Source organism: Ambystoma mexicanum, chromosome 2p, assembly GCF_040938575.1.
Source record: "Ambystoma mexicanum isolate Mex_15411 chromosome 2p, UKY_AmexF1_1, whole genome shotgun sequence".
In the NCBI taxonomy this organism is placed as follows: domain Eukaryota; kingdom Metazoa; phylum Chordata; class Amphibia; order Caudata; family Ambystomatidae; genus Ambystoma; species Ambystoma mexicanum.
The window spans coordinates 239,343,673-239,366,863 of NC_090923.1; the positions used below are offsets into that span (position 1 = coordinate 239,343,673).

Here is a 23,191-nt window from a genome sequence, read left to right on the forward strand (position 1 = left end):
TAACAACCAAGAACATGAATTCTGGTTCACAATGTGTGGCTGATTGTGTGATGTTCTTTGCTCTGTTAGCCAAGCTGCACAGACTGGACCCGCAGAGCTGTGCACTTGCATATGTCAGGTGGGTGTGGCCTATCCGGTTTTGGTTTTATCCACCGCAATCTGGTAGACATCAAGACATTAAGCCACAGATTGCCATACCCACCTCAGTTTGAAAGATCTGTACACTTGCATACATCTAGGAAACGGGGAACACACATCTTTTCTATAAAAACACAACACATGATTTGCATTTGGATGACTATAAATACAAATGAAACTCATTTTGTAGTATATGTGTGTTTGCACATAGTAATTAAAACAACATCATTATTAATAATAATAATAATAATAATAATAATAATAATAATAATAATAATACAATCTACAATCCCTGCAGATCCCTAGCTTACTGTATCTTTTTCCTTTCGCAAAAGATGAAAACTACAATAGAGGTTATCCAATGAACTGGGTTAGACTACTCCGCCTTACATCTCTGCAGAGAAAACCGCACATACTTCACCACACTGCAACAACATACAAACAACACATAACCATGCACAACAGCACATGGGAATAACTCAGACTTGAAAATTGCACCTAAGCTCAGCGAGTGGTGCAAACTGAAATGAAACTGCCAACTAAACATCATATCTCACTTTCCTATTGCCACTGCACCCTACTAACCGCTCCCACAGCCTCCCTGTTTCTCCCAGTCCTTTTCCAGATCTGCCAGAGCGCCAGGGGACCACTCCGGTGCTGATAGTGCTCGGTACAAGTAACCTTTAACATTAACATTACCTTTTAAGACACCCGCTAGTTATGAGAAAACTCACTCTTTAAAGCATGCAGTGTGATCACTTATTTAGTTGTATCCCACAGAAGGAGGAAATGGCTAAAAATTGAGAGAGAGAGAGAGAGAGAGAGAGAGAGAGAGAGAGAGAGAGAGAGAGAGAGAGAGAGAGAGAGAGAGAGAGAGAGAGAGAGAGAGAGAGAGAGAGAGAGAGAGAGAGAGAGAGAGAGAGAGAGAGAGAGAGAGAGAGAGAGAGAGAGAGAGAGAGAGAGAGAGAGAGAGAGAGAGAGAGAGAGAGAGAGAGAGAGAGAGAGAGAGAGAGAGAGAGAGAGAGAGAGAGAGAGAGAATTTTCTTCCTGCCCATGTCCGTGGGTTCTGTCCGGAATGAGCTAATGTCAGAGACTGATAAAATCTCTAGTGGTTCTATAATATTGTATTTTGTTTATACCAGTTTTACATCTGTTTGGAGCATTGATATGAATAAATGTTTGTATTAACTGTTGAAGCCCTAGGGAGGATTGACGTTTGTAATATAACACTGGCAACATAACGTATTACATTTGTTTGTCAATATATACTTCGCTGATGTTATGCCCTACACTGCAACAGTCTGTAAAATGTGTCTCTTCAATTCTTGCCCACTACGACTCCCATGATCCCTCACCATTGACTGTGCTGGTTAGAGCTGATGGCAGTTGTAGTCCAAAACATCTGATGAGCCAATGATTGCAGACCCCCATTTTCGTAGAGCAGAGGCCTCCAACCTACGGCACTCTAGAAGCTTTGGACTATGAAAGGTTGCAGACTCCTGACCTATAGGGACAGCTGCAGCTGAGCATGTACCCAGGAGTGCCTGGAGAAGAGCATTTGCCCGCCTTCCATCCTTGCCCAGTGGAGCAGAAGAACCCGTAATATGCCGAGATCAGAAGCTAATGTTTTGAAAGCGGAGCTGGCGATTTTGGATAATTATCCATGGTAATTAGCCAATACCCGTGACTATCAGGGCGTGAGACTATCTTAGACAGAGGTGCGTGCGGGCGGGCAGCGCAGTGCAGTGAAGAGAGAGGGGATAACAGCAGAGTCAGCTCTGCGCGGATGAGCGCCTTCTGTTTATAGGCACGCTAGATTCATCATTCAAGGTTTGATTAATGCACTTGCAGCGGGGGTGGGGGTGGGGTGGATTTCCGCCCATGCTGCTAAACATTAGGGAATACTGTTGCTAGATCGATAGATTGTTATAGCGCGCACCGGAAAAAAATGGCTTCTTGGCACTAGAGTAGAGAAGTGATTTTCTTTAGAGTTTCGGAGACATCTTGATTGCATATAACAGCACTGCCTTTAAGAAGAGTTTTTCTACAAAGCAGAGCACGAGGGCCTTGAATATAAATAATACATTGATGGACATGATTGATTCCACAGGGCCCAAAGGGCAGTTTACAGATGGACACGTGGGCGGCGCTTAGCAGTGCTGTCACACCCGGAGGACTCCAGGGGCCAGATTATGTAAAGTTTGCACCAGTGCTAAAAATTGACCAAATGGTTAGATAATACGGAATGGAGAAAACAGTTTTCATCACAATCCATTTTTCCTAAAATGTTTTGCTTTAGCGACAAAAGCAATCAGCCAGTTTATATACTATGCATAACATAATAATAGGTGTGTTCATTACATTTTGTTTTCATGCTGTTCAGCAACTAAAGTAAATAAAACAGATTGCCTTATTTTTCCCCTGGTGAAAGCATGTTTAGGTAAAAAAGAACAGAACTAAACCTTTTGCTTCATAATCATTATCATTATCAAATTGGCAAAAGTACTACTTTAACTTGTTGCTTATTTTTTTAAAGGCAAAACAGTTTAATAATCTTCCTTCTGGCTCTGCAGAGCCAGGGGGCAGCCACCCCCTCCAGATTCCCCCCTGGTGCCCAGTGTAACCCACAGCCTCAGGCTGGCACCAGTGCTTAATTTGTAAAAAAATAAGTACCAGTGCCCAAAAAATATTGGCCCCATAATGCCGGGCGCAGCGCTGCCTGCAGTGCGGGCGCGGCGCCGCCCTCAGCGACAGCTCGCCGGCCTCGCCAGTTCAGTGCTAGACCTACCTAGATCGGCCCACCACCAGCCCATCACACTGCTGCTGCTCCATGTCACATGTTTGGCGCTGCAGCAACTGCTGGAACAGGCTAGTAGTAAATACGCGACTAAGACATGCTCCTCCTGTAATTCCGCCTCGATGCCCCCGGGCTGTGTGAGTGCTTTCAAAATGCAAATAAATAAAAAAGCATTCTGTTTCAGTCACTGTTGTACTGTATTTGACTCTACCCCTTCTGCCCCATCTGACAGTCTGTTAAAGTACACCAAGTATTATTAATAGGTTACCTCCAGGAAGAGCACCCTCCCCTCAGCTCGTTCTTCAGTCACCTCATCCAGGTGTTTTGTGTAATCAATTTACTCTCAAGCCCTTATCAGTCATCAAATCTCATAGATGCATCCCCCTTCACCCTTCCTTCAAGCATGAGCATGGTGTTGTATAACTCGGAAAACGTCATTTCTGCAAGACATTGTTGTGAAATCAACGGCCTGTGCTACTTCTGGTTAAGGGCCTCTTTCCACCTTAACACATATTAAAAAACTAAATATTTTTTGTGACCCAATATTAAGGAGCCAGAGGAGAATGCATATTTGGATATCTCCTTCCCACTGACATGTTCTTGACATACTTCACTAAACTGCAGGGTGTAACAGACACCCACCTCCCTATCCAACGATTCCTATCTGAGGATTGCATGTGCTCTCATTCGGAACACGTGCTCGGAGCATATTGCACCCAGGCTAAGGGGACACATCTCGTGTATAACCCACAAATCAGGATAGAATACATGCGCTGGAATTATGTAAAAAGATGACAGCAAAAGACGGTTGAGAATTATACACGAATACTCAACTAGTGCTTTTATTTATGATGGCAGATTAGTGGGCACGTGCACCATGTGTATCCCCGTCTAGTTTCCATGTGTCTATCTTTAAGCCTGAAATGGCATTTCAGAAGTTCTTCTTTGAATGGGCTTTTCTTGCGAAGTGCAGCCGGTTCGGTTTCGGCCCAATACGTGCACCGTTCTGGGTCCCCTCGCTGAAGCTCGTTTGTAAACTAATGAAGCCGATAACATTAAAAGGAAGAACGGAAAACACCCAGGCAAAAATTCACAGTTCATGTTTCGCTTAGATTAATGCTATCCAGGTTCGGACTGGGGCATACAGTTGTCTCAAGTCGGGCTCTGCACCAATGAACAAGTGGCCAAAGTTGCAAATGACAATTCATTCCTTTTGTGACAGACACTAGTGGGACCACGCTGCCGCCCGTGCCTCGCCCGGTCCTGGGCTTTGCCCTGCCTTGCCTCAATCACTTAGGCTACCTTCCGTGGGGCCACCACTGCCACGGCTATGCTGAGTCTGATGATGACAAAAATAGGTGCGCAGCGGCCCCACGGAAGGTAAGATTTTAAAAGAAAAACGTATATTTGGGCGGATGGGACCCATCACTTTCGAAGTGTGGATCACACATATGATACACTGGGCAAACATTAACCTGTGCAGACTTACTCGTGTAAGTACCGCTTTTCCGCTTCGCTTCTTGCTTCTAGTCCCTGGTCCCCGGATTGTGTTGGATTGTGTTGGATTATACCATGAGGACAACTGGAATTGCTTGTGTCTAAAGCAAATAAGCCGGATTGGCCTGTGCATTTGTCCCACCTACCCGCCCATCTGATTCGCGGGACGAGTACTTCCTATAAATCGAGAGTGCACGCGCACAGCGCGCACGCACTCGCGGAAGTACTCGTGTAAGTATTGCTTCGCTTCTTGCTTCTGGTCCCTGCCTGGTCCCCAGATTGTGTTGGATTATACCACGAGGACTACTGGAATCGCTTGTGTCTAAAGCAAATAAGGTGACTCTTGGGCGCAGACCCTCAACAGAGACTCTTGCTCACTGGGAGATTGTTGTGACTGTGACTGTGGTTACAACATTGTTTTTTCTTTTTTTTCTGTTATAGCCGGATTGGCCTGTGCATTTGTCCCACCTACCCACCCATCTGATTCGCGGGACGAGTACTTCCTATAAATCGAGAGCGCATGCGCACAGCATGTGCGCACGCGCAGAAGTACTCGTGTAAGTACTGCTTTTCCGCTTCGCTTCTTGCTTCTGGTCCCTGGTCCCCGGATTGTGTTGGATTTTGTTGGAATATACCACGAGGACTACTGGAATCGCTTGTGTCTAAAGCAAATAAGGTGACTCTTGGGCGCAGAACCTCAACAGAGACTCTTGCTCACTGGGAGATTGTTGTGACTGTGGTTACAACGTTGTTTTTTCATTTTTTTCTGTTATAGCCGGATTGGCCTGTGCATTTGTCCCGCCTACCCACACCCATCTGATTCGCGGGACGAGTACTTCCTATAAATCGAGAGCGCATGCGCACAGCGCACGCGCCCTCGTGGAACTGCTTGTGTAAGTACCGCTTTTCCGCTTCTCCGTGTTAACGCGGAAAGCGGCTAACATACTGTTAGCGGGACTATCCCTCCAGTCATTGTGATCCTAACATCTCTGGCTGTTTTGTATTCGAAATTGTGTGGAAAGTACTGTTATCTGTTACTATATGGCCGATATGTTTGCCGTACATTCATTGAAAACTGGTATGCCTGCGCGCACGGAGCACCTTCTTTCAACAAGAAGTAAGATCAAACACTCGCATTTTTCGCACACTCTGATCACGCTGACCCCAATTCGTGCTCAGAACGTTAACAACAATAGACAAACTGAAAGCGTGGTCATTACACACAACCCAAAACAGGCCTGTGTCTCTTATTTAAATAAACAAACTGACAAAACTGTACATTGCGCTACTGGCACTAACCATAGCCGAAATGCACTAGTTGATCACAATGTTATACAGGTGGTCTCTGATCACACTTTATTAGAATCCACAAAAAAGAATACTGTAAATAATAATGTGAATATACCTTCTGAACTCTCACCAATTCCCTACGCACATAATGACTCTAACTCGAGTGGCATTTCAATGTATGCCAGCCAATGTGAATCTCCAATATCTACTGTCGAGGAAAGTATGAATGCTTCAATTGTAATAGACGAATCTAATACACCTTTGTCTAATGTACACTCCAACATTCCATCTTTTGCTGTACCTACTCCTCGCCCAGCTACCAGTACCAATAGCAATCTACCCGCGCAAATCATGGTTGAACTCACATTATCCGCGATGAATACAACGATTCTGAGCCTGTATAAATTATTTGAAAGCTTAGTTGCCAAAATTGACAAGCATACTTTTCAACTGGATGCCCTTTCCAACTAGCTAAATGCCAATTGCAAATGGGAGAAAACAGATACTTACAAGACAGCAGATCAGATGAAATTGCCTCAGTCATAATAAACAAGACCATAAATTCACAAAGAGGCCATCAGGTTCTACCACCAAAAACACCTGCGGCCTTTCTAAAGATGCAAATCTTACCAGAATTTGCTGAGGTGATTCGACCGGTTGAAACCTCTATTAGTGCGGATGTGAATGCTGTTTATCCATCTAACAGGCCCTCCAATTGCCCAAGTAGCGTTCAGGATGAGAATCAATCTCTGCCTGAAATTGTAATTATATCTTCAGAGAAGAAAAAAATTATTCATCCAAAACATAAAGGTCCACGCCGTACACTTAAAAAATCAAAAAATATGCCAGGCGGTCGACCTACTAAAAACTCACTCAATGCCTTCTTTAAAGCAATTGGTGGGACTGTGCCAATATTGGATGATAAACACTCACAAACGTCACAAACAATACAGGCAATTAAGCCACCCAAAGTACAGTTACAGATATCGTCAGAAACACAGGAAGGAGTATCAATAAGAACCAAAGAAATATCCAGTTCTCCTGTAATTCAGTCGGTTCTTGTAGACACCCCAATACCTGCTGACTGTCCATTGACATACTCACCACTGAGTCAGCTGGTTCATACCATTGAATGCTCTGATAAGTTGTTCAAACCCATTGCCAATGTCGGTATGCCTTGTCTGCCATCTGCAACAACTAAGACCCAAAGCGAAGAGGGAATGGAAAAACTAAGACAGGCAGTTGACGATTACATACTGAAATGGCTATTACCTTTAACTCATGACAAGCCGGGAATGTCAGAAGTGAATATTACATGAGCAATTTCAGATAGAGTGGAAGTATCTGAGAAGGCGTATAGCCGAGAGGAAGTCTTTGACGATGACCTTGCTCGCAATTGACCAAATGCAACGATGCAAAGAAATCCTCTTGTCACACAACCTCTGATTAAACAATCTCAACAAGTGAAAAGTAGGGTTAAATCCCTCATCCTGAAAAGCAGAGGTGGTGAATTTGATGTATATGATCTGAATAGAAGAAGTGTGTTAAATATTTTCAGTGATATAGCAGCATTACAAGATGTAATCTCTAGCGATATCTCACAGATAGAATTTGTTTCCGATGCATCAAAATCAGTAGTAAGATTATGGATTCCATCAAATGTTGTGTTTAATGTAATATGGCAATCAAGAATGACACTATTTGATATGGGGTTTCTTTTGGCACATGATCCTGATCAGAATGTTGAGCAACTGCAGATTCCTCCAACACAATTAAAAATATACCAGAGCTTGAGTAAAAGGGAAGGAACTGCTGGTCATACTAGAAATTAACCATCAACAAACGTACAAGTCTTAAATTTAGCAAGCTGGAACACCAGAGGCCATTCCCATCTGCATGATTTGATTAAAAAATGTACGTTATTATATCACATTATTGCATTACAAGAAACCTGGTTGTCTAACAGCCCGATACGGGATGGTTAGGATCTATTGCTCTCCCCAGCACTAACCACCAGGGGCCGACCGTCCTCAGGTTTACTTGTTGCCGTACACTCAGAATCTGGCTTGTGCATTATACCATGGAAAGTAGAAACAGCGTTTTTACAGCGTTTTTACAATTGGTCAGAATTTCTCATTAGAGTAAAGAAATTGCTTTAATAAACTTTTATCGAAATCCAGCAGGAATCAGTGATACTATCTTGTATGCAGGTCTTTCCAATCTCTTAGACTTAATTTGTATGGATGCAAATATCACACACAAGTTAATCATGGGTGACCTAAATCTGGACTGTATCTCACAAACTGGTAATGAAATAAATATCTGGAACCTGTTTATGTCAGACAGAAACTTTCAGATGATTAATGGATCAGCACATGGTGATATTCCGCCTCAACCAACATGGAGTAGAAATACGAGCTATAGCACCATTGATAATATATATATCAATCGGGAGGCTTTTCATCTAGTTAAAGAACTGAAAATACACCCGCAAACCAGCAGTGATCACAACTTGTTCTCTCTGATGCTAAACTGGGATACAACTGTTGTTAGCAATAAATATTTCACTCAATCATTGGTATTAAATGGGTCAAGAATACGACTAAGGTGGAATAAGACAAACCTTAAATTGTTTGGTCACGCGATACAGAATCAAACACATTTGAGTAAGCTATTGCATTACCCAGATTTACTACAACCATACACCAATACAATGACAGAAAGTACAAATAAGTGTCTGACTCATAAACACGCCTATGATTACATACTGCAAAATAGATGTGCTGAATTTAGGAAAGACAAAAGAGACATCGTAACAGCATGCACAAATACAAGTTAGCAAGCCTTGAAAAATGCCAAAACCAAGTATAAAAACTGGTTGAAAAGTCACAAAGAAATCACCTTTCAAAAAGACAGTGAAAGAATGCAGCAAGCGATAGCCACACTACAAACCTACAAGCCGATGCCCAACTCAACGGGGTGCATCATCAGGTGTGGGCTGAATACTATACGAACCTTTACGCTGATGATAAGTTTGACAAAATTCAACACCTTCATGAGGTCTCTCAACCATGGCTTATGGAAATTTCTGCAGCTGAAATTGAAGAAACTATTAGACAGGTGAGTACATCTAGAGCATGTGGCCCAGATGGCATAAGTAATGCCATGTTAAAAACTAATCCTAAAGAATGGGCCCAAATTCTAATTAACATTTTTCAAGCAGTAATACGACTACAGATGATCCCACAGTCCTGGAAAACATTGATCATAATTCCAATCCATAAGAAAGATGATCGGTTACTTCCTCAGAATTACCAACCAATAACACTACTTGACTCTCCAGGAAAAATGTTCACTAAGTTACTATTGCAACAATTCAATACTTGGACCTTAACTAACAACCTACGAGATCCAAACCAAACAGGGTTTGTTTCAGGCATGGGCACACAAATTAATTTACCATGTCTGAATGCCATAAAAACTCAATGTCAAATATCGAAACAATCAGTTTACTTTGCTTTTGTCGACTTATTTTCTGCTTTTGATTCGATTTCACGTGCAATTTTATTTCAGAAACTACAAAGGGACAAGTGTCCTGTGACTTTATATGATCTCATTTTTGCATTACATTCTGGAACTTTGGTTCGTATTCGTCTGTCTCTAAACGGTTTGCTGTCTGAACCTATTTTTACTTCTCGTGGGGTGAAGCAAGGCTGCTTATTGGCCTCATCTATCTTTCATTGTTTTATGTATGATCTGAAACACATCTTTGATGCAATACCCTCTGATTCTCCAAAATGTAACGATAAATTTATTAAGAGTCTCATGTATGCAGATGATTTAGTACTAATCTCTAAAACCCCATTAGGATTGCAGAAGCTCCTAACTGCATTCAACACCTATATTCATCAAAATGAACTAACAGTTAACCCAAACAAAACACAGATTCTAGTTTATCAGCCGAATAAAACCACACGGCTGTCGTTTTCCTGGAGAATTAATAACATTCGTCTGAATATAGTGAAAGAATATACCTATTTAGGAATGCTTGTTGAAAACAATATAACCAACAAGGCTCAGATAGAACGTATTGGTACTAAACTAGAGACTGCAATTTCTCAAACCAAAATACTCATGTACAAATTTGGAAAATTTTCCATCACCCAGCTCTACAATATTGGGTCCAAAAGGCAATACCAACTATGATATATGGCTTAGAATCCTTGCCAACTAATACACGTTTCTGTTTTGAGAAATGGGAAGGGAAATTTTGGAAACAGATTCTGCACCTCCCACAATGCGTCGCAACTTCATGGATACTCTATGAATTGGGATTAATTTCATTGCAAGCACATTACTCTTGGCGATTATGCTCATTGTTTAGAAAATGTTTGATGTCAACCGTCATGGATGTAATCCTAAAAACTCTTAGTCAATACATATTTCTATCACAACATAATTTTGTAACCACATGGATGCAAGGCGCATATCAAAAATTGACTGAGGCGAATATAATCATTGATTTACAGATTAATAATCCATTGAAGGCAAAAGAAAATATATATGAAATGGATTGGATAAAAACCCAGGAGAGATGTTTACAATATAGAGATGGAAACTTCTACCGGTTCCCGCCAAAAAAACGAAAGACAGTACCTCTATATATGGTCAAAGCACCATCAATTATCTATCGCTCAGCAATTTTACGTATGCACTTCAACCTGTGGATGACTAACGACATTAGTGTCAGAAGAAAATTGTTAGAACCAGAGTTGAACATTTGTCGCTTTTGTAATTTGGAAACAGAAAAAGAAACTCTTGAACATCTCATTACACAATGCCTGCAGTGAACTTCTCAGAGAGAAATACATTTTTCGAGACACTGCACATATTTGAGGAGTCTAGAACAGAAACAAGCCTGGGCGATAATTTTGAACTGTTCATATTTACCCATTCAAATATCCACGATAAATTTTCTAAATGGTTTAAAATTAAATCAATGAGGGGAGATTATCCAGTATGGAAAAGAATGGTAGAATTACTCTCCATGAAGTGACAATGAGTTTAGTACAGTGGAAATTTTGGATTGGTTTTTTCCTCTTTTTCTATGTGAATTAATATAATTGATGACTAAGTTTTTGTTTTACATCAAGATGGTACTGTAAATGTCAATTTGAGTTTTAGGAATTCAATTTCTTATCTTTGCTTCATTCTATTTTTAATATTACTCCCCTCTTTAGTTTACTTTTAGCTTTATTATTAATAGTTTTTCTTTACTTGTTTGTAAAGTGGAAGATTCTGTTTTTAATGTTTTAAACTGTAATGGAATGAAATGATATGTTGTAATAAGATTGTTTAATTTTGTTTTGAAAGGTTGATTAATTTCAACTAAAACAAATAAAATAAAAACATTTTTTAAACAAAGGATAATTATTATGGTATTTATTGAGCACAGACCTAGTTTTGTGAAGCAAAACAGAGGTATTACATAGTTATACAACAATACAGTTGCATAACAGAGTGCTTTTCAGAGATAACAACAGAACAGATATACAGCGGGATGTAGGATACAGATGGACACAGAGGAGGGGTACATCTGTACATGGTGGTGGTGGGGAGAAGGGCAGATAGCGTCTAGCAAGGCAGGGGGTATGGGGGTGATGTGATGGCCCTAGGTGTCAAGGATCAGAGACTCCTTGAAAAGGTGTTTCTTGAGTTATTTTCTGAATTGTAGGAACATGGGGGCAAGTCTGATGCTGACGGGGATGAAGTTCCACAGTCTTGGGGCATAGGTAGAGGAGGCTTGTTTTCTGGTCCTATCATTTTTATCAGCAGCGGATTGGTGTGCTGTGCACTGCAGATGCTGAGTTTCACTGCGAGATAGCTAGGTGACCTGCAGGTGACTGTCTTATAGATGATGCATTAAGACTTGAAGTTGATTTGTGCATGCAGTGTGAGCCAGGGAAGGTTGATGAGGGCCTGGGTGATGTGGTCATATCTGCGTAGACCGTTGATGAGGCGTGCAGCCTTTTGTAGGACAGTGCTCAATGACACAAAGGGCGGATGGGGGGCCTTTGAGGAGGGAATTACCCATATTCAGGTGGGATAGATGCTTGAATGGTGGATATAAAGCCATCCAGAGAGAGGAAGGGCTTGACTTTCCGCAGGAGGGAGAGCTGATACCACGCTATGTGAGTTTTCTTAGCTGTGTGTGTCTTTGTCGATGTGGAACCAGAGGGACTTGGCACAGGAGGTGAGCTCGGGTGAGAAGCCTTCAAGGTTCATGGTTTATAGCCAGGTCTGTATGTCTGGGTGTTCAGTGTTGTTGATGAGGATTGGGAATTTGGTATGGAGGGGTTGAGCTTCAAGTATGCACTGGACATCCAAGACTGGATCAGCGAAAGGCAGGTTTTGAGCCTGTGAATGTCCTTGATGGAGTCAATCTTGATGAAGCTGTGTGTCACTGGCGTATTGGTGGATGTGAATGTTGTGTGTGGCTAGGCGGTCTCTCAGCGGCTCCATCTATAGATTGAGGATCACTGGGGAGATGATGGAACCCTGCTGGATGCCACAAGTACTGATATTTTACCAATGGGCCTCAGTGCAGATGCTAGGTAATGAAGCCTCCCATTCAGTGTTTTTATTAAAACACACAGCAGCACTTCCAATTCCAAGATAATAGAAATTAACAATTGGACATGGTCCCAAAATTTTCCTAGTGTTACTCAAGTCCTTTGAAGTTTCTCCGAATCACGAGTTCTAACAGCAGATAGTGAATTATCAGCTAAATCATCCTCCACATGGACGCAATGAGCTACAGGGCACAGAACCAAACCTCCTGAGCTCAGAAGTGCACCAGCTAGCAAGCACATAGGCTTCTTCTTATCCCCAAGTACTGACATGATTGGAAGCAAAAGGTGATCCAACAACAACACGAAAACCATACATAAACAGAGTAGATCACATCTCTCACTTGCCCAAGAGTAATGCTCACGTTGAGGGTACACCCGGGTGGACAGAGCCCCCCACTTAATGAGCCTCCCCTGCTTTTTTAGGACTCTGTGGGATGTTTTCATCCACGCATCCAAGCACTACCACATCATTGTGCATTACTGACATGGGAAACATCATAATGGCTGCCGGAAAGCATGCTGCTCGCCAGAGATCATCCAATAATGCGCAGTGAAAACCTGACACATAGGCCACCATCCACTTTTGCCTCTGTCAGTGTTAATACAGGAGACCATTGCCAGCCCCATCCTTTGGCTGCCCACAGAGCAAAATCAGTGCAAAGGAATATAGTGATGGTCAAAATCCGTTTTAATTGATGTCAAAAATTGCTAAAATCATGGATCACAGAACCACTAAAAAGGTCCCACCTCCTTGTTGGGGGGTCAACATCATTCTCCCTCAAGAATCTACATGAATCTGAGGTCCACAGAAGTGCACCTATATTTGAACAAAGTATAATTTGAGGACTGCTCACTGGTAAGGCAGTTGTCAAAAATGGCTGCAATACTGGTGCTTGACACTAACCGGCGCTAGCGATCTAAATTCTGACAGGAGACCTGTATTTCAGAAGCTAAACAGCATCCCAAGTTAGCTGAGACTTCAAAAGGCTTGCTGGTCAATGAGAATTCTTAACACCTACTCTTCCCAGGCCCTACACCAACAGCACAGGATATCACAGGGTCCTGTTGATTAAAAGAGGAGGAGAGTTTCCCTGCAGCTTGGAGGAAATAGACAATGGATGCCTTCAGCTGAATATAATATGCTGATTTCGGGTGTAAACTGTCACCAATGCTCTGGGGAAGGCAAGACACATGATCTCTGAGTCAAGACAAGTTCCCGGGGGCGTAGGCAAACAAATGGGTGTACTGAATTGAGAGCAAATGTATGTTTTATTAAATTGTTTATAAAATATTGTATCAAGCTGACAGAAATGTACAATTTGGGGATTCTTAATATGAAAAATTCACTCACAGTTGAAGACAAAGTTGGACGTTGTGGGATGTTCTGAGGCAAAACCCTGGATTTATTAATATTGTAGACACTGTGTTTATGCTAGGACAATGCAAACTTACAGTAATATGCGCAGAGGGGGGTGTACCGCCGTGGAAGATTTGATGAAAAACCCATATGGCGAAACCCACTAAAAGCGCAAAATGTTGTCATTTCTGATCCCAAGCTCTTAGAAAGATCAGGGCTGAACAGAGACCTGTCTTAATTAATCTGTGATGTGTACATGTAATTTCAACAACTTGTGTATCTGGGAAATATGTGTTTTGGGTAAAATTGATGTTCTATAAGAAACCAAAGGGGAGTGTTCTTTCCTTAAAGCCATACAAATGATACTTGATGACACAGGATGGCTCACTACTCCGTTCTCCAGGCAGAGGACAGTAAAACTTTTAACCTATCAAAACCCTTAGTGGGTTGGGCATAGAAAGTCAACCTTCCCACCCACTTTCAAGAGACATAAAAAGAACCCCTAAAAGCCAGATAGGGACTGCTCTTTCCACTTTCTTGCGCAGCACTTTGCCAAGCCAGACAATATCCAGAATGACCATAGACTCCAGATAAACTCCAGAACTTGAAGCAGGGAGGCCTGAACCAAAAGCTGAATGCTTCTCAGCAGGCCTCAGAATCCAGCAACCTAACTAAACTATTCAACAGCCGGGCTGTGCTGTTCGCTTCTGACCCAGAACCCGTGCCAGAACCAGAGAAAGCAGAGCTGTATCCAGAACCGTTAGGTCCAGTTCAAGAGGCCGACCAGACCGCTGTGCAGTGCCGGTAGCAGACCCAGACCAGACTGCTGTGCAGTGGCGATATCAGACCCAGACCAGACGCTGTGAGTAGAACCAGTGGCAGAGACCATCTTGTGGCGAGAGTACAGTCCAAGGCCCCTTCCGGTCCAAAAACTAGGAGTGAGTATCCAGCCAGATCTGTACAGAACCAATCCCTTAGTTTAAAATAATCTTATGCCATCCATTTCAACCTGTCCCGAACTGCATAGAAATTGTGTGTCCATTCTGTGATTTCCAACCTGACTTCATTCTGAAAATCTACCTCCACATAAACGTCCGTATCTTTTGAACCATATGTCCTAGAAGCCTAATATGACATCCCAACTCCTTATACTTTTTCCGTAATCGCGATCGATTTACCACTTGTAAAAATAGCTGCTTCTTGCTTTCCACTGCTGAAATTCGTTTTCACTCTGATAATCATTCCTGAATCATTGCTAGTGTTGACCTGAACTAATTCCAAGTAGCTATCACCTAACCCTGAATCGCCTATCGAAAATTTAAATCATTTTTAGCATCTTTTTCACTTCATTGCAAATCACATGTAAAAGTATTTTTGACTGCTTAAAAGCATACCGGTTTCTCTAAGCTTGCTAGGGGTGAACTGAACTGCTTTTGATTGTATTCCTGAAAACCTGTGTGCCCTCATTTCCATCTCTTCATATTGCATAGGGGGGAGGGAGTTGTCATAAAGAAAAAAGTGATCATCTTATCTATTGTTCAAACCATGTCAGTTTATTTCTGTGCTGCATTCTTTCCATCATTGCTTTTCATTGAAACCATACAAAGTATTCTCTGCTACCTTATCCTTTCTATACCAACTCCTAAGTAATTAAAGAATTGTGTACTATAATATTATCCATTGTTGATCAATGTTATATTCATAAGTGTGCTATCAAATATTAATTTATTCATAAAAGTGTGATATATATATTGTTTAATTTTTCCAATAAACCTTTTAATTTGCAAAACAAACCTACTTCTTGGCTCAGTGAGGTCAGGGGGATTCTATGAGAGGGGCGTTATATAAGGGTTCATCATCCAGATTTATGAACTTGTCATAAAAATATATAAATAAGGGCTTCCATTGGGCATCCCAGACTAGGCATTGACTTAGTTAAAGTGCTGAATTGAAGTCACTTACAACTCAAACCCTGCCCAAGAGGGAAAATAAAGAGGTTGGCTGGTTCTTCCCTTGTTCGACCATCTCTATAGCTGGGAAATGGGAAGCAACTTCTTTCCAATGTATTTAGTGGTGGAGGTAGAGGAACCTTTTAAGATGTCCCAAAGCATTTGGCCTCTAACCTCAAACTGTTACCACAATTGGGGCATTTGTATTGGCAATTCGCAAAGCCTGCCTGAAGCCCTGATAGGTGTAAACCCACCTTGACAGCATGGTGTCAAGCTTAAACATTTCCAGAGTTGATTTAAGCTTATCAGCTAATGATCTCACTATTTCTCTGACATCCATCTTCTACAAGGGCACATTTGTGTACTAGGCCACACTTGGATCTTCCACTACAAGTTGTTTGTTCTTCAGAGGACATGGAGATAGGCACACTGGGCATGGAGATCGGAGCCTGCTTATTGTCCCCTAGTAAAAATGATTTAAACTTTTCTGGGTGATGTTCACCCATCATCAGGGTTAGGTAACTACTATTCATCGATGCTTTCTGTCACTTTTCTTACACCGACAAGTAGATGTCAGTTGATAGCGGAAACAGACATGCTTACACAAACTCAATTTGGCAAAAAGATATAACAAATAGTAATATATAATTAGAGTTTCTATACAGAATGGTAGTTATGCCATGAACATAACCTTGTAGGTTTGCACGGCTGCCAAGATCTTAGTTTAGTAAGTTTCAAAATATTGTGAGAGTTATGTTTTCCCACAGTCAGTGGGTCTCTCTTCTTGGTGTGTGGGAAGCTTAGTACACATCAAAAGGGAATTTATCTCGTAATGATGGAGATATCTAACCTATACTTCCACTGCTGGCACCAGAGTCCTAAAAATGTCGCAAGAGCCTGATCCTAATTTTCAAAAAGACAGGATTTACATGAAGATGTACTTTTTTTTTTAAAGAGGAAAATGCAGTTTTGAAAACAGACATGCCTGGTGCTAGCTACGTCAAATCTCTAAGAGCGTGACTTTCACTGCAATGTAAGAGTTGTATTAACATTGTTTAGAAGCCAGGGAAGGATGTGACAAAAACAGGCTCGAGCTTTCAGTTATGGGTCAAACTAGAATGCACAAAACTGCAAAAGATAATGAGGTCTGCAGCCTAGGCAGATGGAAAACCCACACAGAAGGGAATGAGGATCCATCGTGTGAAGGCACAGCTTCAATCAGCAGAGACAGCGAGAAACTCGGGGGAAATGCCAGACCAAGAAACGGATACACTGCATGGTGCGGACAGAGATCCAAAGAGACATTGATGGGGTAGATAGCGACAAATAAATTATGAAAGGGAAACACAGAGAAGGAGGCAACAGTCTTGGACAGGTTGGAGCAAGGCCACACTAACTCAGGGAGTCAGAAGGGCAGACAGGAAGTTCAGGGCCCCATGGCATCTCAAAAAAGAGCTTTAATTCTACGTTTGAGAAATGGACGTTGAAAGTAAAACAAGAAAGCGGCACACAGCGAGGGGAGAGCGCTATGGTCAGTGAGGGCATACACTTTGACCGAGGGCATTGATCAAGGAGCTCAGATTGCAAGAGAGTTTCTTAAAAAGGTAAAATATGGCCCAGTTGGTTGCTACATAGATACAGGAAGAGGACATGCAAGATTTAAGGAGACAGTGCTTGGATTCAAACCCAGAGAAACATAGGGCAGTTTGGGTTTAAGTGCATGTCAGGTACGCCAATGTCCTTGGCACCCGGATGGCATCATGTGATGGTGGAAAGAGACAAAGTCTCTGACTTGCGGCTTTATGCATCTGTTTGGCACTGATTTAGTCATTCATTCTGCACAATACTATAACGCCGGGCACATCGTTATGCTTCTGTTGTGTTTACTTTTCAGAGATGGGGGGCCAAATGAACCCCGGGGGACAATGGGACTGTATCTCAGCATCCCGGGATGATAGCTCAGCGGCAACGTGCTCGCCTTGGAAGCAAGACGACAGGAAGCAACACAGGTTCGATCCCTGGGTCCGTGCTAAGAAACCTCCTGGTATTAAGCACGTTATAGGCAACTAAGAGACATATTCCTGTGACAGCGCCTCGATGCCCCCGGGCTGTGTGAGCGCTTTAAAAATGCAAATAATTTAATTTAATCAATTTTGCAGACTAATCTGCGGAATGGGCTTCTCATGTAATCCTTTTACTCTGGCCTTCCTACCCTAGTTGATAAGTTTGTGCCGGGAAATGTCCTTGTGTTTATAAAAGCTACATTGTAGATCTTCAGTCATGCAAACCTTAGGCTGAGGGGTCAGTCTAGGTCCTGCCCACTTGCCGGTGTCCAACATGTCTGAAAACCTCGCAGCGCTCTACTGCGACACAAAGATCCAGCCGTCACAAATGACAGTAGCACACAGCTCCCCGGGGACTCACCAATGACTCTCAGCTCCGCACTGGCATAGATCGTCCCGTGCCTGTTCTCAGCCACACACTGGTACATCCCGGAATCAGACACGTTCACAGTTGTGATGGTAAGCGCACCATGCTCGATCTGAATCCTGTCCTGTAAAAAAGCAAGAAGAAAGCTCAGACCGCGCTAGCAGACATATTTTATAGCATATGGGTCGGATACACGCTGGGGGAAGCTACAATCAAACGTCATCTAAATCTCTTCTAACATAGATGTTGTAAGGCTGAACACTATGATATGAAGTAGAGAGTGTGCGTTCTGTTGAATGGGTCTAGCAGCTCTGCACATTGAAACAGAGAATTTTGCGGCACTAAAAAGGACAGTCAAAATGGCACTGCCTAATGTAACAGACAGGGCCCATTGTTCTCCAACACTGCCAGTGTTGCCTCGCTCCATGAATTGATGAATTCGATTACATCCTTAAATACCCTCGTCTTCTATGTCTCCCACACAGAGTAGGTTTTCAGTGTTTTAATACTCACAAATCCATAATCTGTCATCATGAGCATTTGCCATAAATGTACATCTACCCTGACAATGATCCTACTTATGGATTTGAAAGTAACAATCATTTGCCATTTCTCGATTCTTCGCCACCCTGATAGTAACTGTTAATCTACATTACCTCGTTAAGGGTCAACCATTGCTGTTTCATGGGGGTGTTTTTTCTGGAATTCTATTAAATACTGCTTACGAGATTTAACCCCTGCAGTGCACAGTGGTAACACATCTTCCATGTTCGGGTTCTTCCTGCAAACAATTCCCATGCATTTGAGTTCCTCTTTGTATTCTGTACGGTCACCTTTGTATTCTATGCTGTTGCAAAATAATTATTATCTCCTTTCAGGCACATAGATATACGAGCTTCGACAATGGATAAACAATGCATATTGGGTTGAACCCGCGCGGTGCCATGTGAGGTACTTACCCGGGTCACCAGCTCGTGCCCATTCTTTAGCCAGCTGTAGGAGGGCTTGGGACGTCCACTTGCTCTGCACTCCCAGAAGATGTTCTCCTCAATGGCTATGTGGGCATCATTGATTTTCTGGATCCAGTTTGGATGAGCTGGGGCAAGAGAGGGAACACTAAATCATTTCCTTTTGTCTACCCAGCTGGTCTCCTGAGTGATCCTGCCACCTGTCAAGAGTCATCTACCCTGATAGCCCTCAATGGGTGGATCCCAACCGTGACAACCGGCATCCATCCTAGTAAATATAGGTAGTCCAGGATAATAGGGTGGGGATAGGAAGGCAGACATGCATGATAAGGATACAAATATAAAGTTGAAATGAATAAAGAAACATCAAAATAGGTTGAGGTTTCAGTAAACACAAAGAGATATGGTTAGAGTAGGAAGGTATGAAGATGATGACATTTCTGAAAAAGTTTATACTGGGAGATGTAAATACATTCATAAAAAAGTGATATATCAATAACAGCAACACGTAGACTAGCAGATACCCATGGAAAGGGAGAGGGAGTTGTAGCTAGACTGCAAGAGTGAAGGGAGAGAGGTGAAAGGGTATCTTGCAAATATACAAAGGTCAGATCATTTCTAAAAAAGACCTTGAGTTATTTGTAGACGGCAAGAATGGTAGGCATGTACTAATACTGCTAGTGTGAAGAATGACTGACATTGAATGGACTGGTCACAAATCATAGTCTAATTGATGGCAATCGATTTTATGCAAGTTTCATTGGGTCTGTTAGCAGGTATTGTAGTGCCAGTTGTCAAGGCTCTGGAATTGGACAAACTCGCTCATCTTTGTTTAAGATAGATGATGTTCTGAGAAATCTACTTTGATTTTGCTCTAGAATTGTGAGCACTTCTCTCAACTTCCTGTGATGCATGCTCACTCTTCTATTAATGCAGCCTGCCCAGGATGTAAAGCAAAATGGAGAGCATGGCTGGACACTGAGCTACAACCAAAACAGAGTATAAATTCCCCCGCATGTGTGATCAGTAATCAATCTAATTCATTGAAACATTTATTCACAACTAATATCAAACAAAACATATGCATTCCAAATTTAAACATGTCTAAAATAACACGTGTTAATCATTATAATAACACAGCCCATACTCTGGGTAATGATCTCATAGAATCTGTCATATTCATATGTGCAGAAATATCAGTGTAGTTAGTAACCATGTGATCAAGTACACTGTACTGGTCGACACACTAGTGTTTCCAGCTCAAAGGTAAACTTTCTTTTATTTCAGTTTGCATTCACATCATGCTATGTGAAAGGGCGTGGTAACCTGTGCTCAATTGTGCATATATGATATTTCTGCGGTCCCTCATGAGTCAGGCCACCCAGTAACAACAAAGAGCACACTACCCAAGACTTTTATGACTTTGAAGTGAAATGGAGAAACAGTGGAAGTGCTTTGTTATCTGCTTACCATAGAATGTCAGCTGGCCCCTGGCTACATTCTTTCCTCTGGAATTTTCAGCCACACACTCGTACAATCCGGCATCTTCTTGCTGAAAGTTTGGGATCTCCAGGACACCACTGGATCTGTGTCTGCGGGCCTTTCGAGATATCTGTTTCCCATCAGCCCTTCGCCAGCTAATAGTGGGAACTGGGCTAAGGATTGAGAAGACAGAAAGACAGTGTTAGAATCTAGCACACTGCATGTGCAGTCAACCCGTTTGCTAATCAAGAACCTTGGTATTGCAGGCATCCACCTTGGAGTTTATTTGAACTTTTCGAGACCTCATTTACATTGGGAAAATGCATGAATGATAGAGACCTCACCTACCCCTATTATCCTAATCTAATGCTTGAGATGTATTCTACTTCCTAAGACACTGTGGGCCTCATTACGAGTTTGGCGGAATTTCTACTTAAAATCCATCGAAATACAACCAGACTCAATTACTGTTACTTCCACTTGGTCTGGATTACAAGTGGTGATAGGGTAGCATAAATCCTAATTTTGGGAGTCGATAGGACTCCATGGGGATTGTGCCCGAATTAACTCGAGTGGTCAGCCGCAGTAATTCTGTGTTTATTTTCAGAGGCAAATTAGGGGATTTATCTCCAGGTCCTTGCTGGAGGCAAATCCTCCACTTTATTTCCAATCTCAGAATTTGGCAGTGCAGTAAAAATGGCATTAAGTCTTTTACCGCCAAAAAAGTGGCAGTAACGGAATTAGAGACCTAATATACTCTTTTTCTACTGTTGAAAACACGCTTTAGCCCTGGATAAAGATCATGCCTACGTTTAAACTCATCTTACCTCCTGGAGATCAAACATCCACCCTAGTCCCCCTGTGTACTTGTCATGATAGTACAAATAGATTCAGTCTTTAGACTAGATTGGCTGTGAAAGTGGAGAACCTGTGCACAAGTCGAAGGTGACCCTTTGAGACCCAGATGTCCTTCAGAATTCCCCCATTCCTGAACATGATTTATTGAGATAGACACTTTCTTTACACTACTCAATCTGTAACAGCCCAGAAGACTCTTTGCTATGGTGTAGTGCTCCGAAATTCCTTCAGAGCCTGTGTACTGTTGGAGACTCCCCATAAACTCCTGCAAATCTTATATTGCTCTAAATACCCAATACTCGGCATAACTCTTTGTTATAGAGCAAATCTTATGTCCTTTTGAAACTTGGATGCACAGCGGAAGCAGTCCTATACTTCTAGTTATTCATTAGTAAACATGACGCCTTAAGAGTTTGTTGAGCCAACACAATGGTGGAAATCCCCGCAATGCCTTAGAGATGCAAATGTTATCCACCTCTGGGGAGCAAACCTGCCCCTACAAATTATGCTTTTGAGGACAACATGCGATGGTGGATAACTTTCGTTCCATCTGCAGAGAACATGCACTCCTTAGCCTCACAGAGGCCTTAGTACCTACATGAATGCATGCATTCTTTGCCTTGTACTTAAAACCTATGTCCACATGCATGTCGGACCTCTGGAGACTGGAATAATTATGATTGATATTAAACATCATTTCTTGAAATTCTTCCAAACAGTGAACTTGTTGAATTTGTTGACTATGCTGGTTAAGGATAATGGGAGTTGTAGTGCAGAATATCTAGAAAGACAAAGGTTGCAGACCCCTGTCCTAGATTAATCCAATGCAAAGCAGTGAGCGTTTTACTGACTCCCAAGAAGAGTGTGGTCTAGGATAGGCAATGCCTTTATGAAGATATCCATAACATAACCCACAACAACTCAGTGCTACAGAGACGCCATGCATGTGTATCACGGAGCTTGTATCAATAATGTGTTCGTTTCCTTCTAGACTCTATCCATCAGAAACACCTTATGTAGTAACTGAGACCTAAGTTTGTCAGTATGGAGACTACCGCATTCTTGTGAGACTTTGTTATGTCCGCCGGCAGGATGCACTTTTACGTTAGGCACATTTTTACATTGTGAAGTCAATCATTTAGGCTTCCCTGCTCTTTCTCCTTCTGTGTGTTATGATATTGGGTGTGTTGCTCGCAAAGACTCACGGCTGGAATAGTATTCATCATACTCACTTGCCCAGTGCAAAGCATTCCAGCTTCACAGTTGTTCCTTTAGCCGAGGGGACTGTTTCAGGAAACTGTACCTCGATCTTAGGTTCATATTCACCCATGACTCCTGTAGAGAACAAAACACCAATTAACATGCGACCGACATGCATCACATACCAAGAGATTCCAAATGTAAAATGAAACATTTCATAATTCTGCATGAACTGGCATGACGAGAAAAAATAGTACCTGGCGAGGGTCAATGAGCTTGTATCAACCAAGCTCATTGGCCCTCGCTGGGGCATTACCCGGCTGGCAATTTCTTCCCTGACGAGGGACGCAGCGCGCTTCCCTCCCAGTTCCTTTTCATTCTCCCGTCAGGCCGCCATGGAAAGGGAGAAGGGACTACTTGTAGTCCCTTCTCCCTTTCCATGGTGGGCATTTTTTTTGTTTCCTTCTTTTTCCATTTGTTTTAATGGCCGCCATGGAAAGGGAGAAGGGACTACTATATTTTCTGAAATGGAACCATTACTTCGGCAATAAGTCTCTCGCTGGGGGGCCATTACTGCATCAGGTAATGTCCCT

General features: G+C 42.2%; 1 protein-coding gene across 3 annotated transcripts in view; it reads right to left on the minus strand.

The window, feature by feature from the left end:
- The window catches only part of LOC138566364 (contactin-4-like), a 1,270,454-nt gene that overhangs the window by 324,896 nt on the left and 922,367 nt on the right, over window positions 1–23,191 (minus strand). For all 3 annotated transcript variants that reach the window (XM_069643524.1, XM_069643525.1, XM_069643523.1), the window contains exons 7-10: window positions 22,631–22,733; window positions 20,529–20,713; window positions 19,050–19,186; window positions 18,085–18,214 (exon numbers count right to left, since the gene is read on the minus strand). In XM_069643524.1, the coding sequence (XP_069499625.1) occupies window positions 18,085–18,214; window positions 19,050–19,186; window positions 20,529–20,713; window positions 22,631–22,733 (555 nt within the window). The remainder of the gene's footprint in view (window positions 1–18,084; window positions 18,215–19,049; window positions 19,187–20,528; window positions 20,714–22,630; window positions 22,734–23,191) is intronic.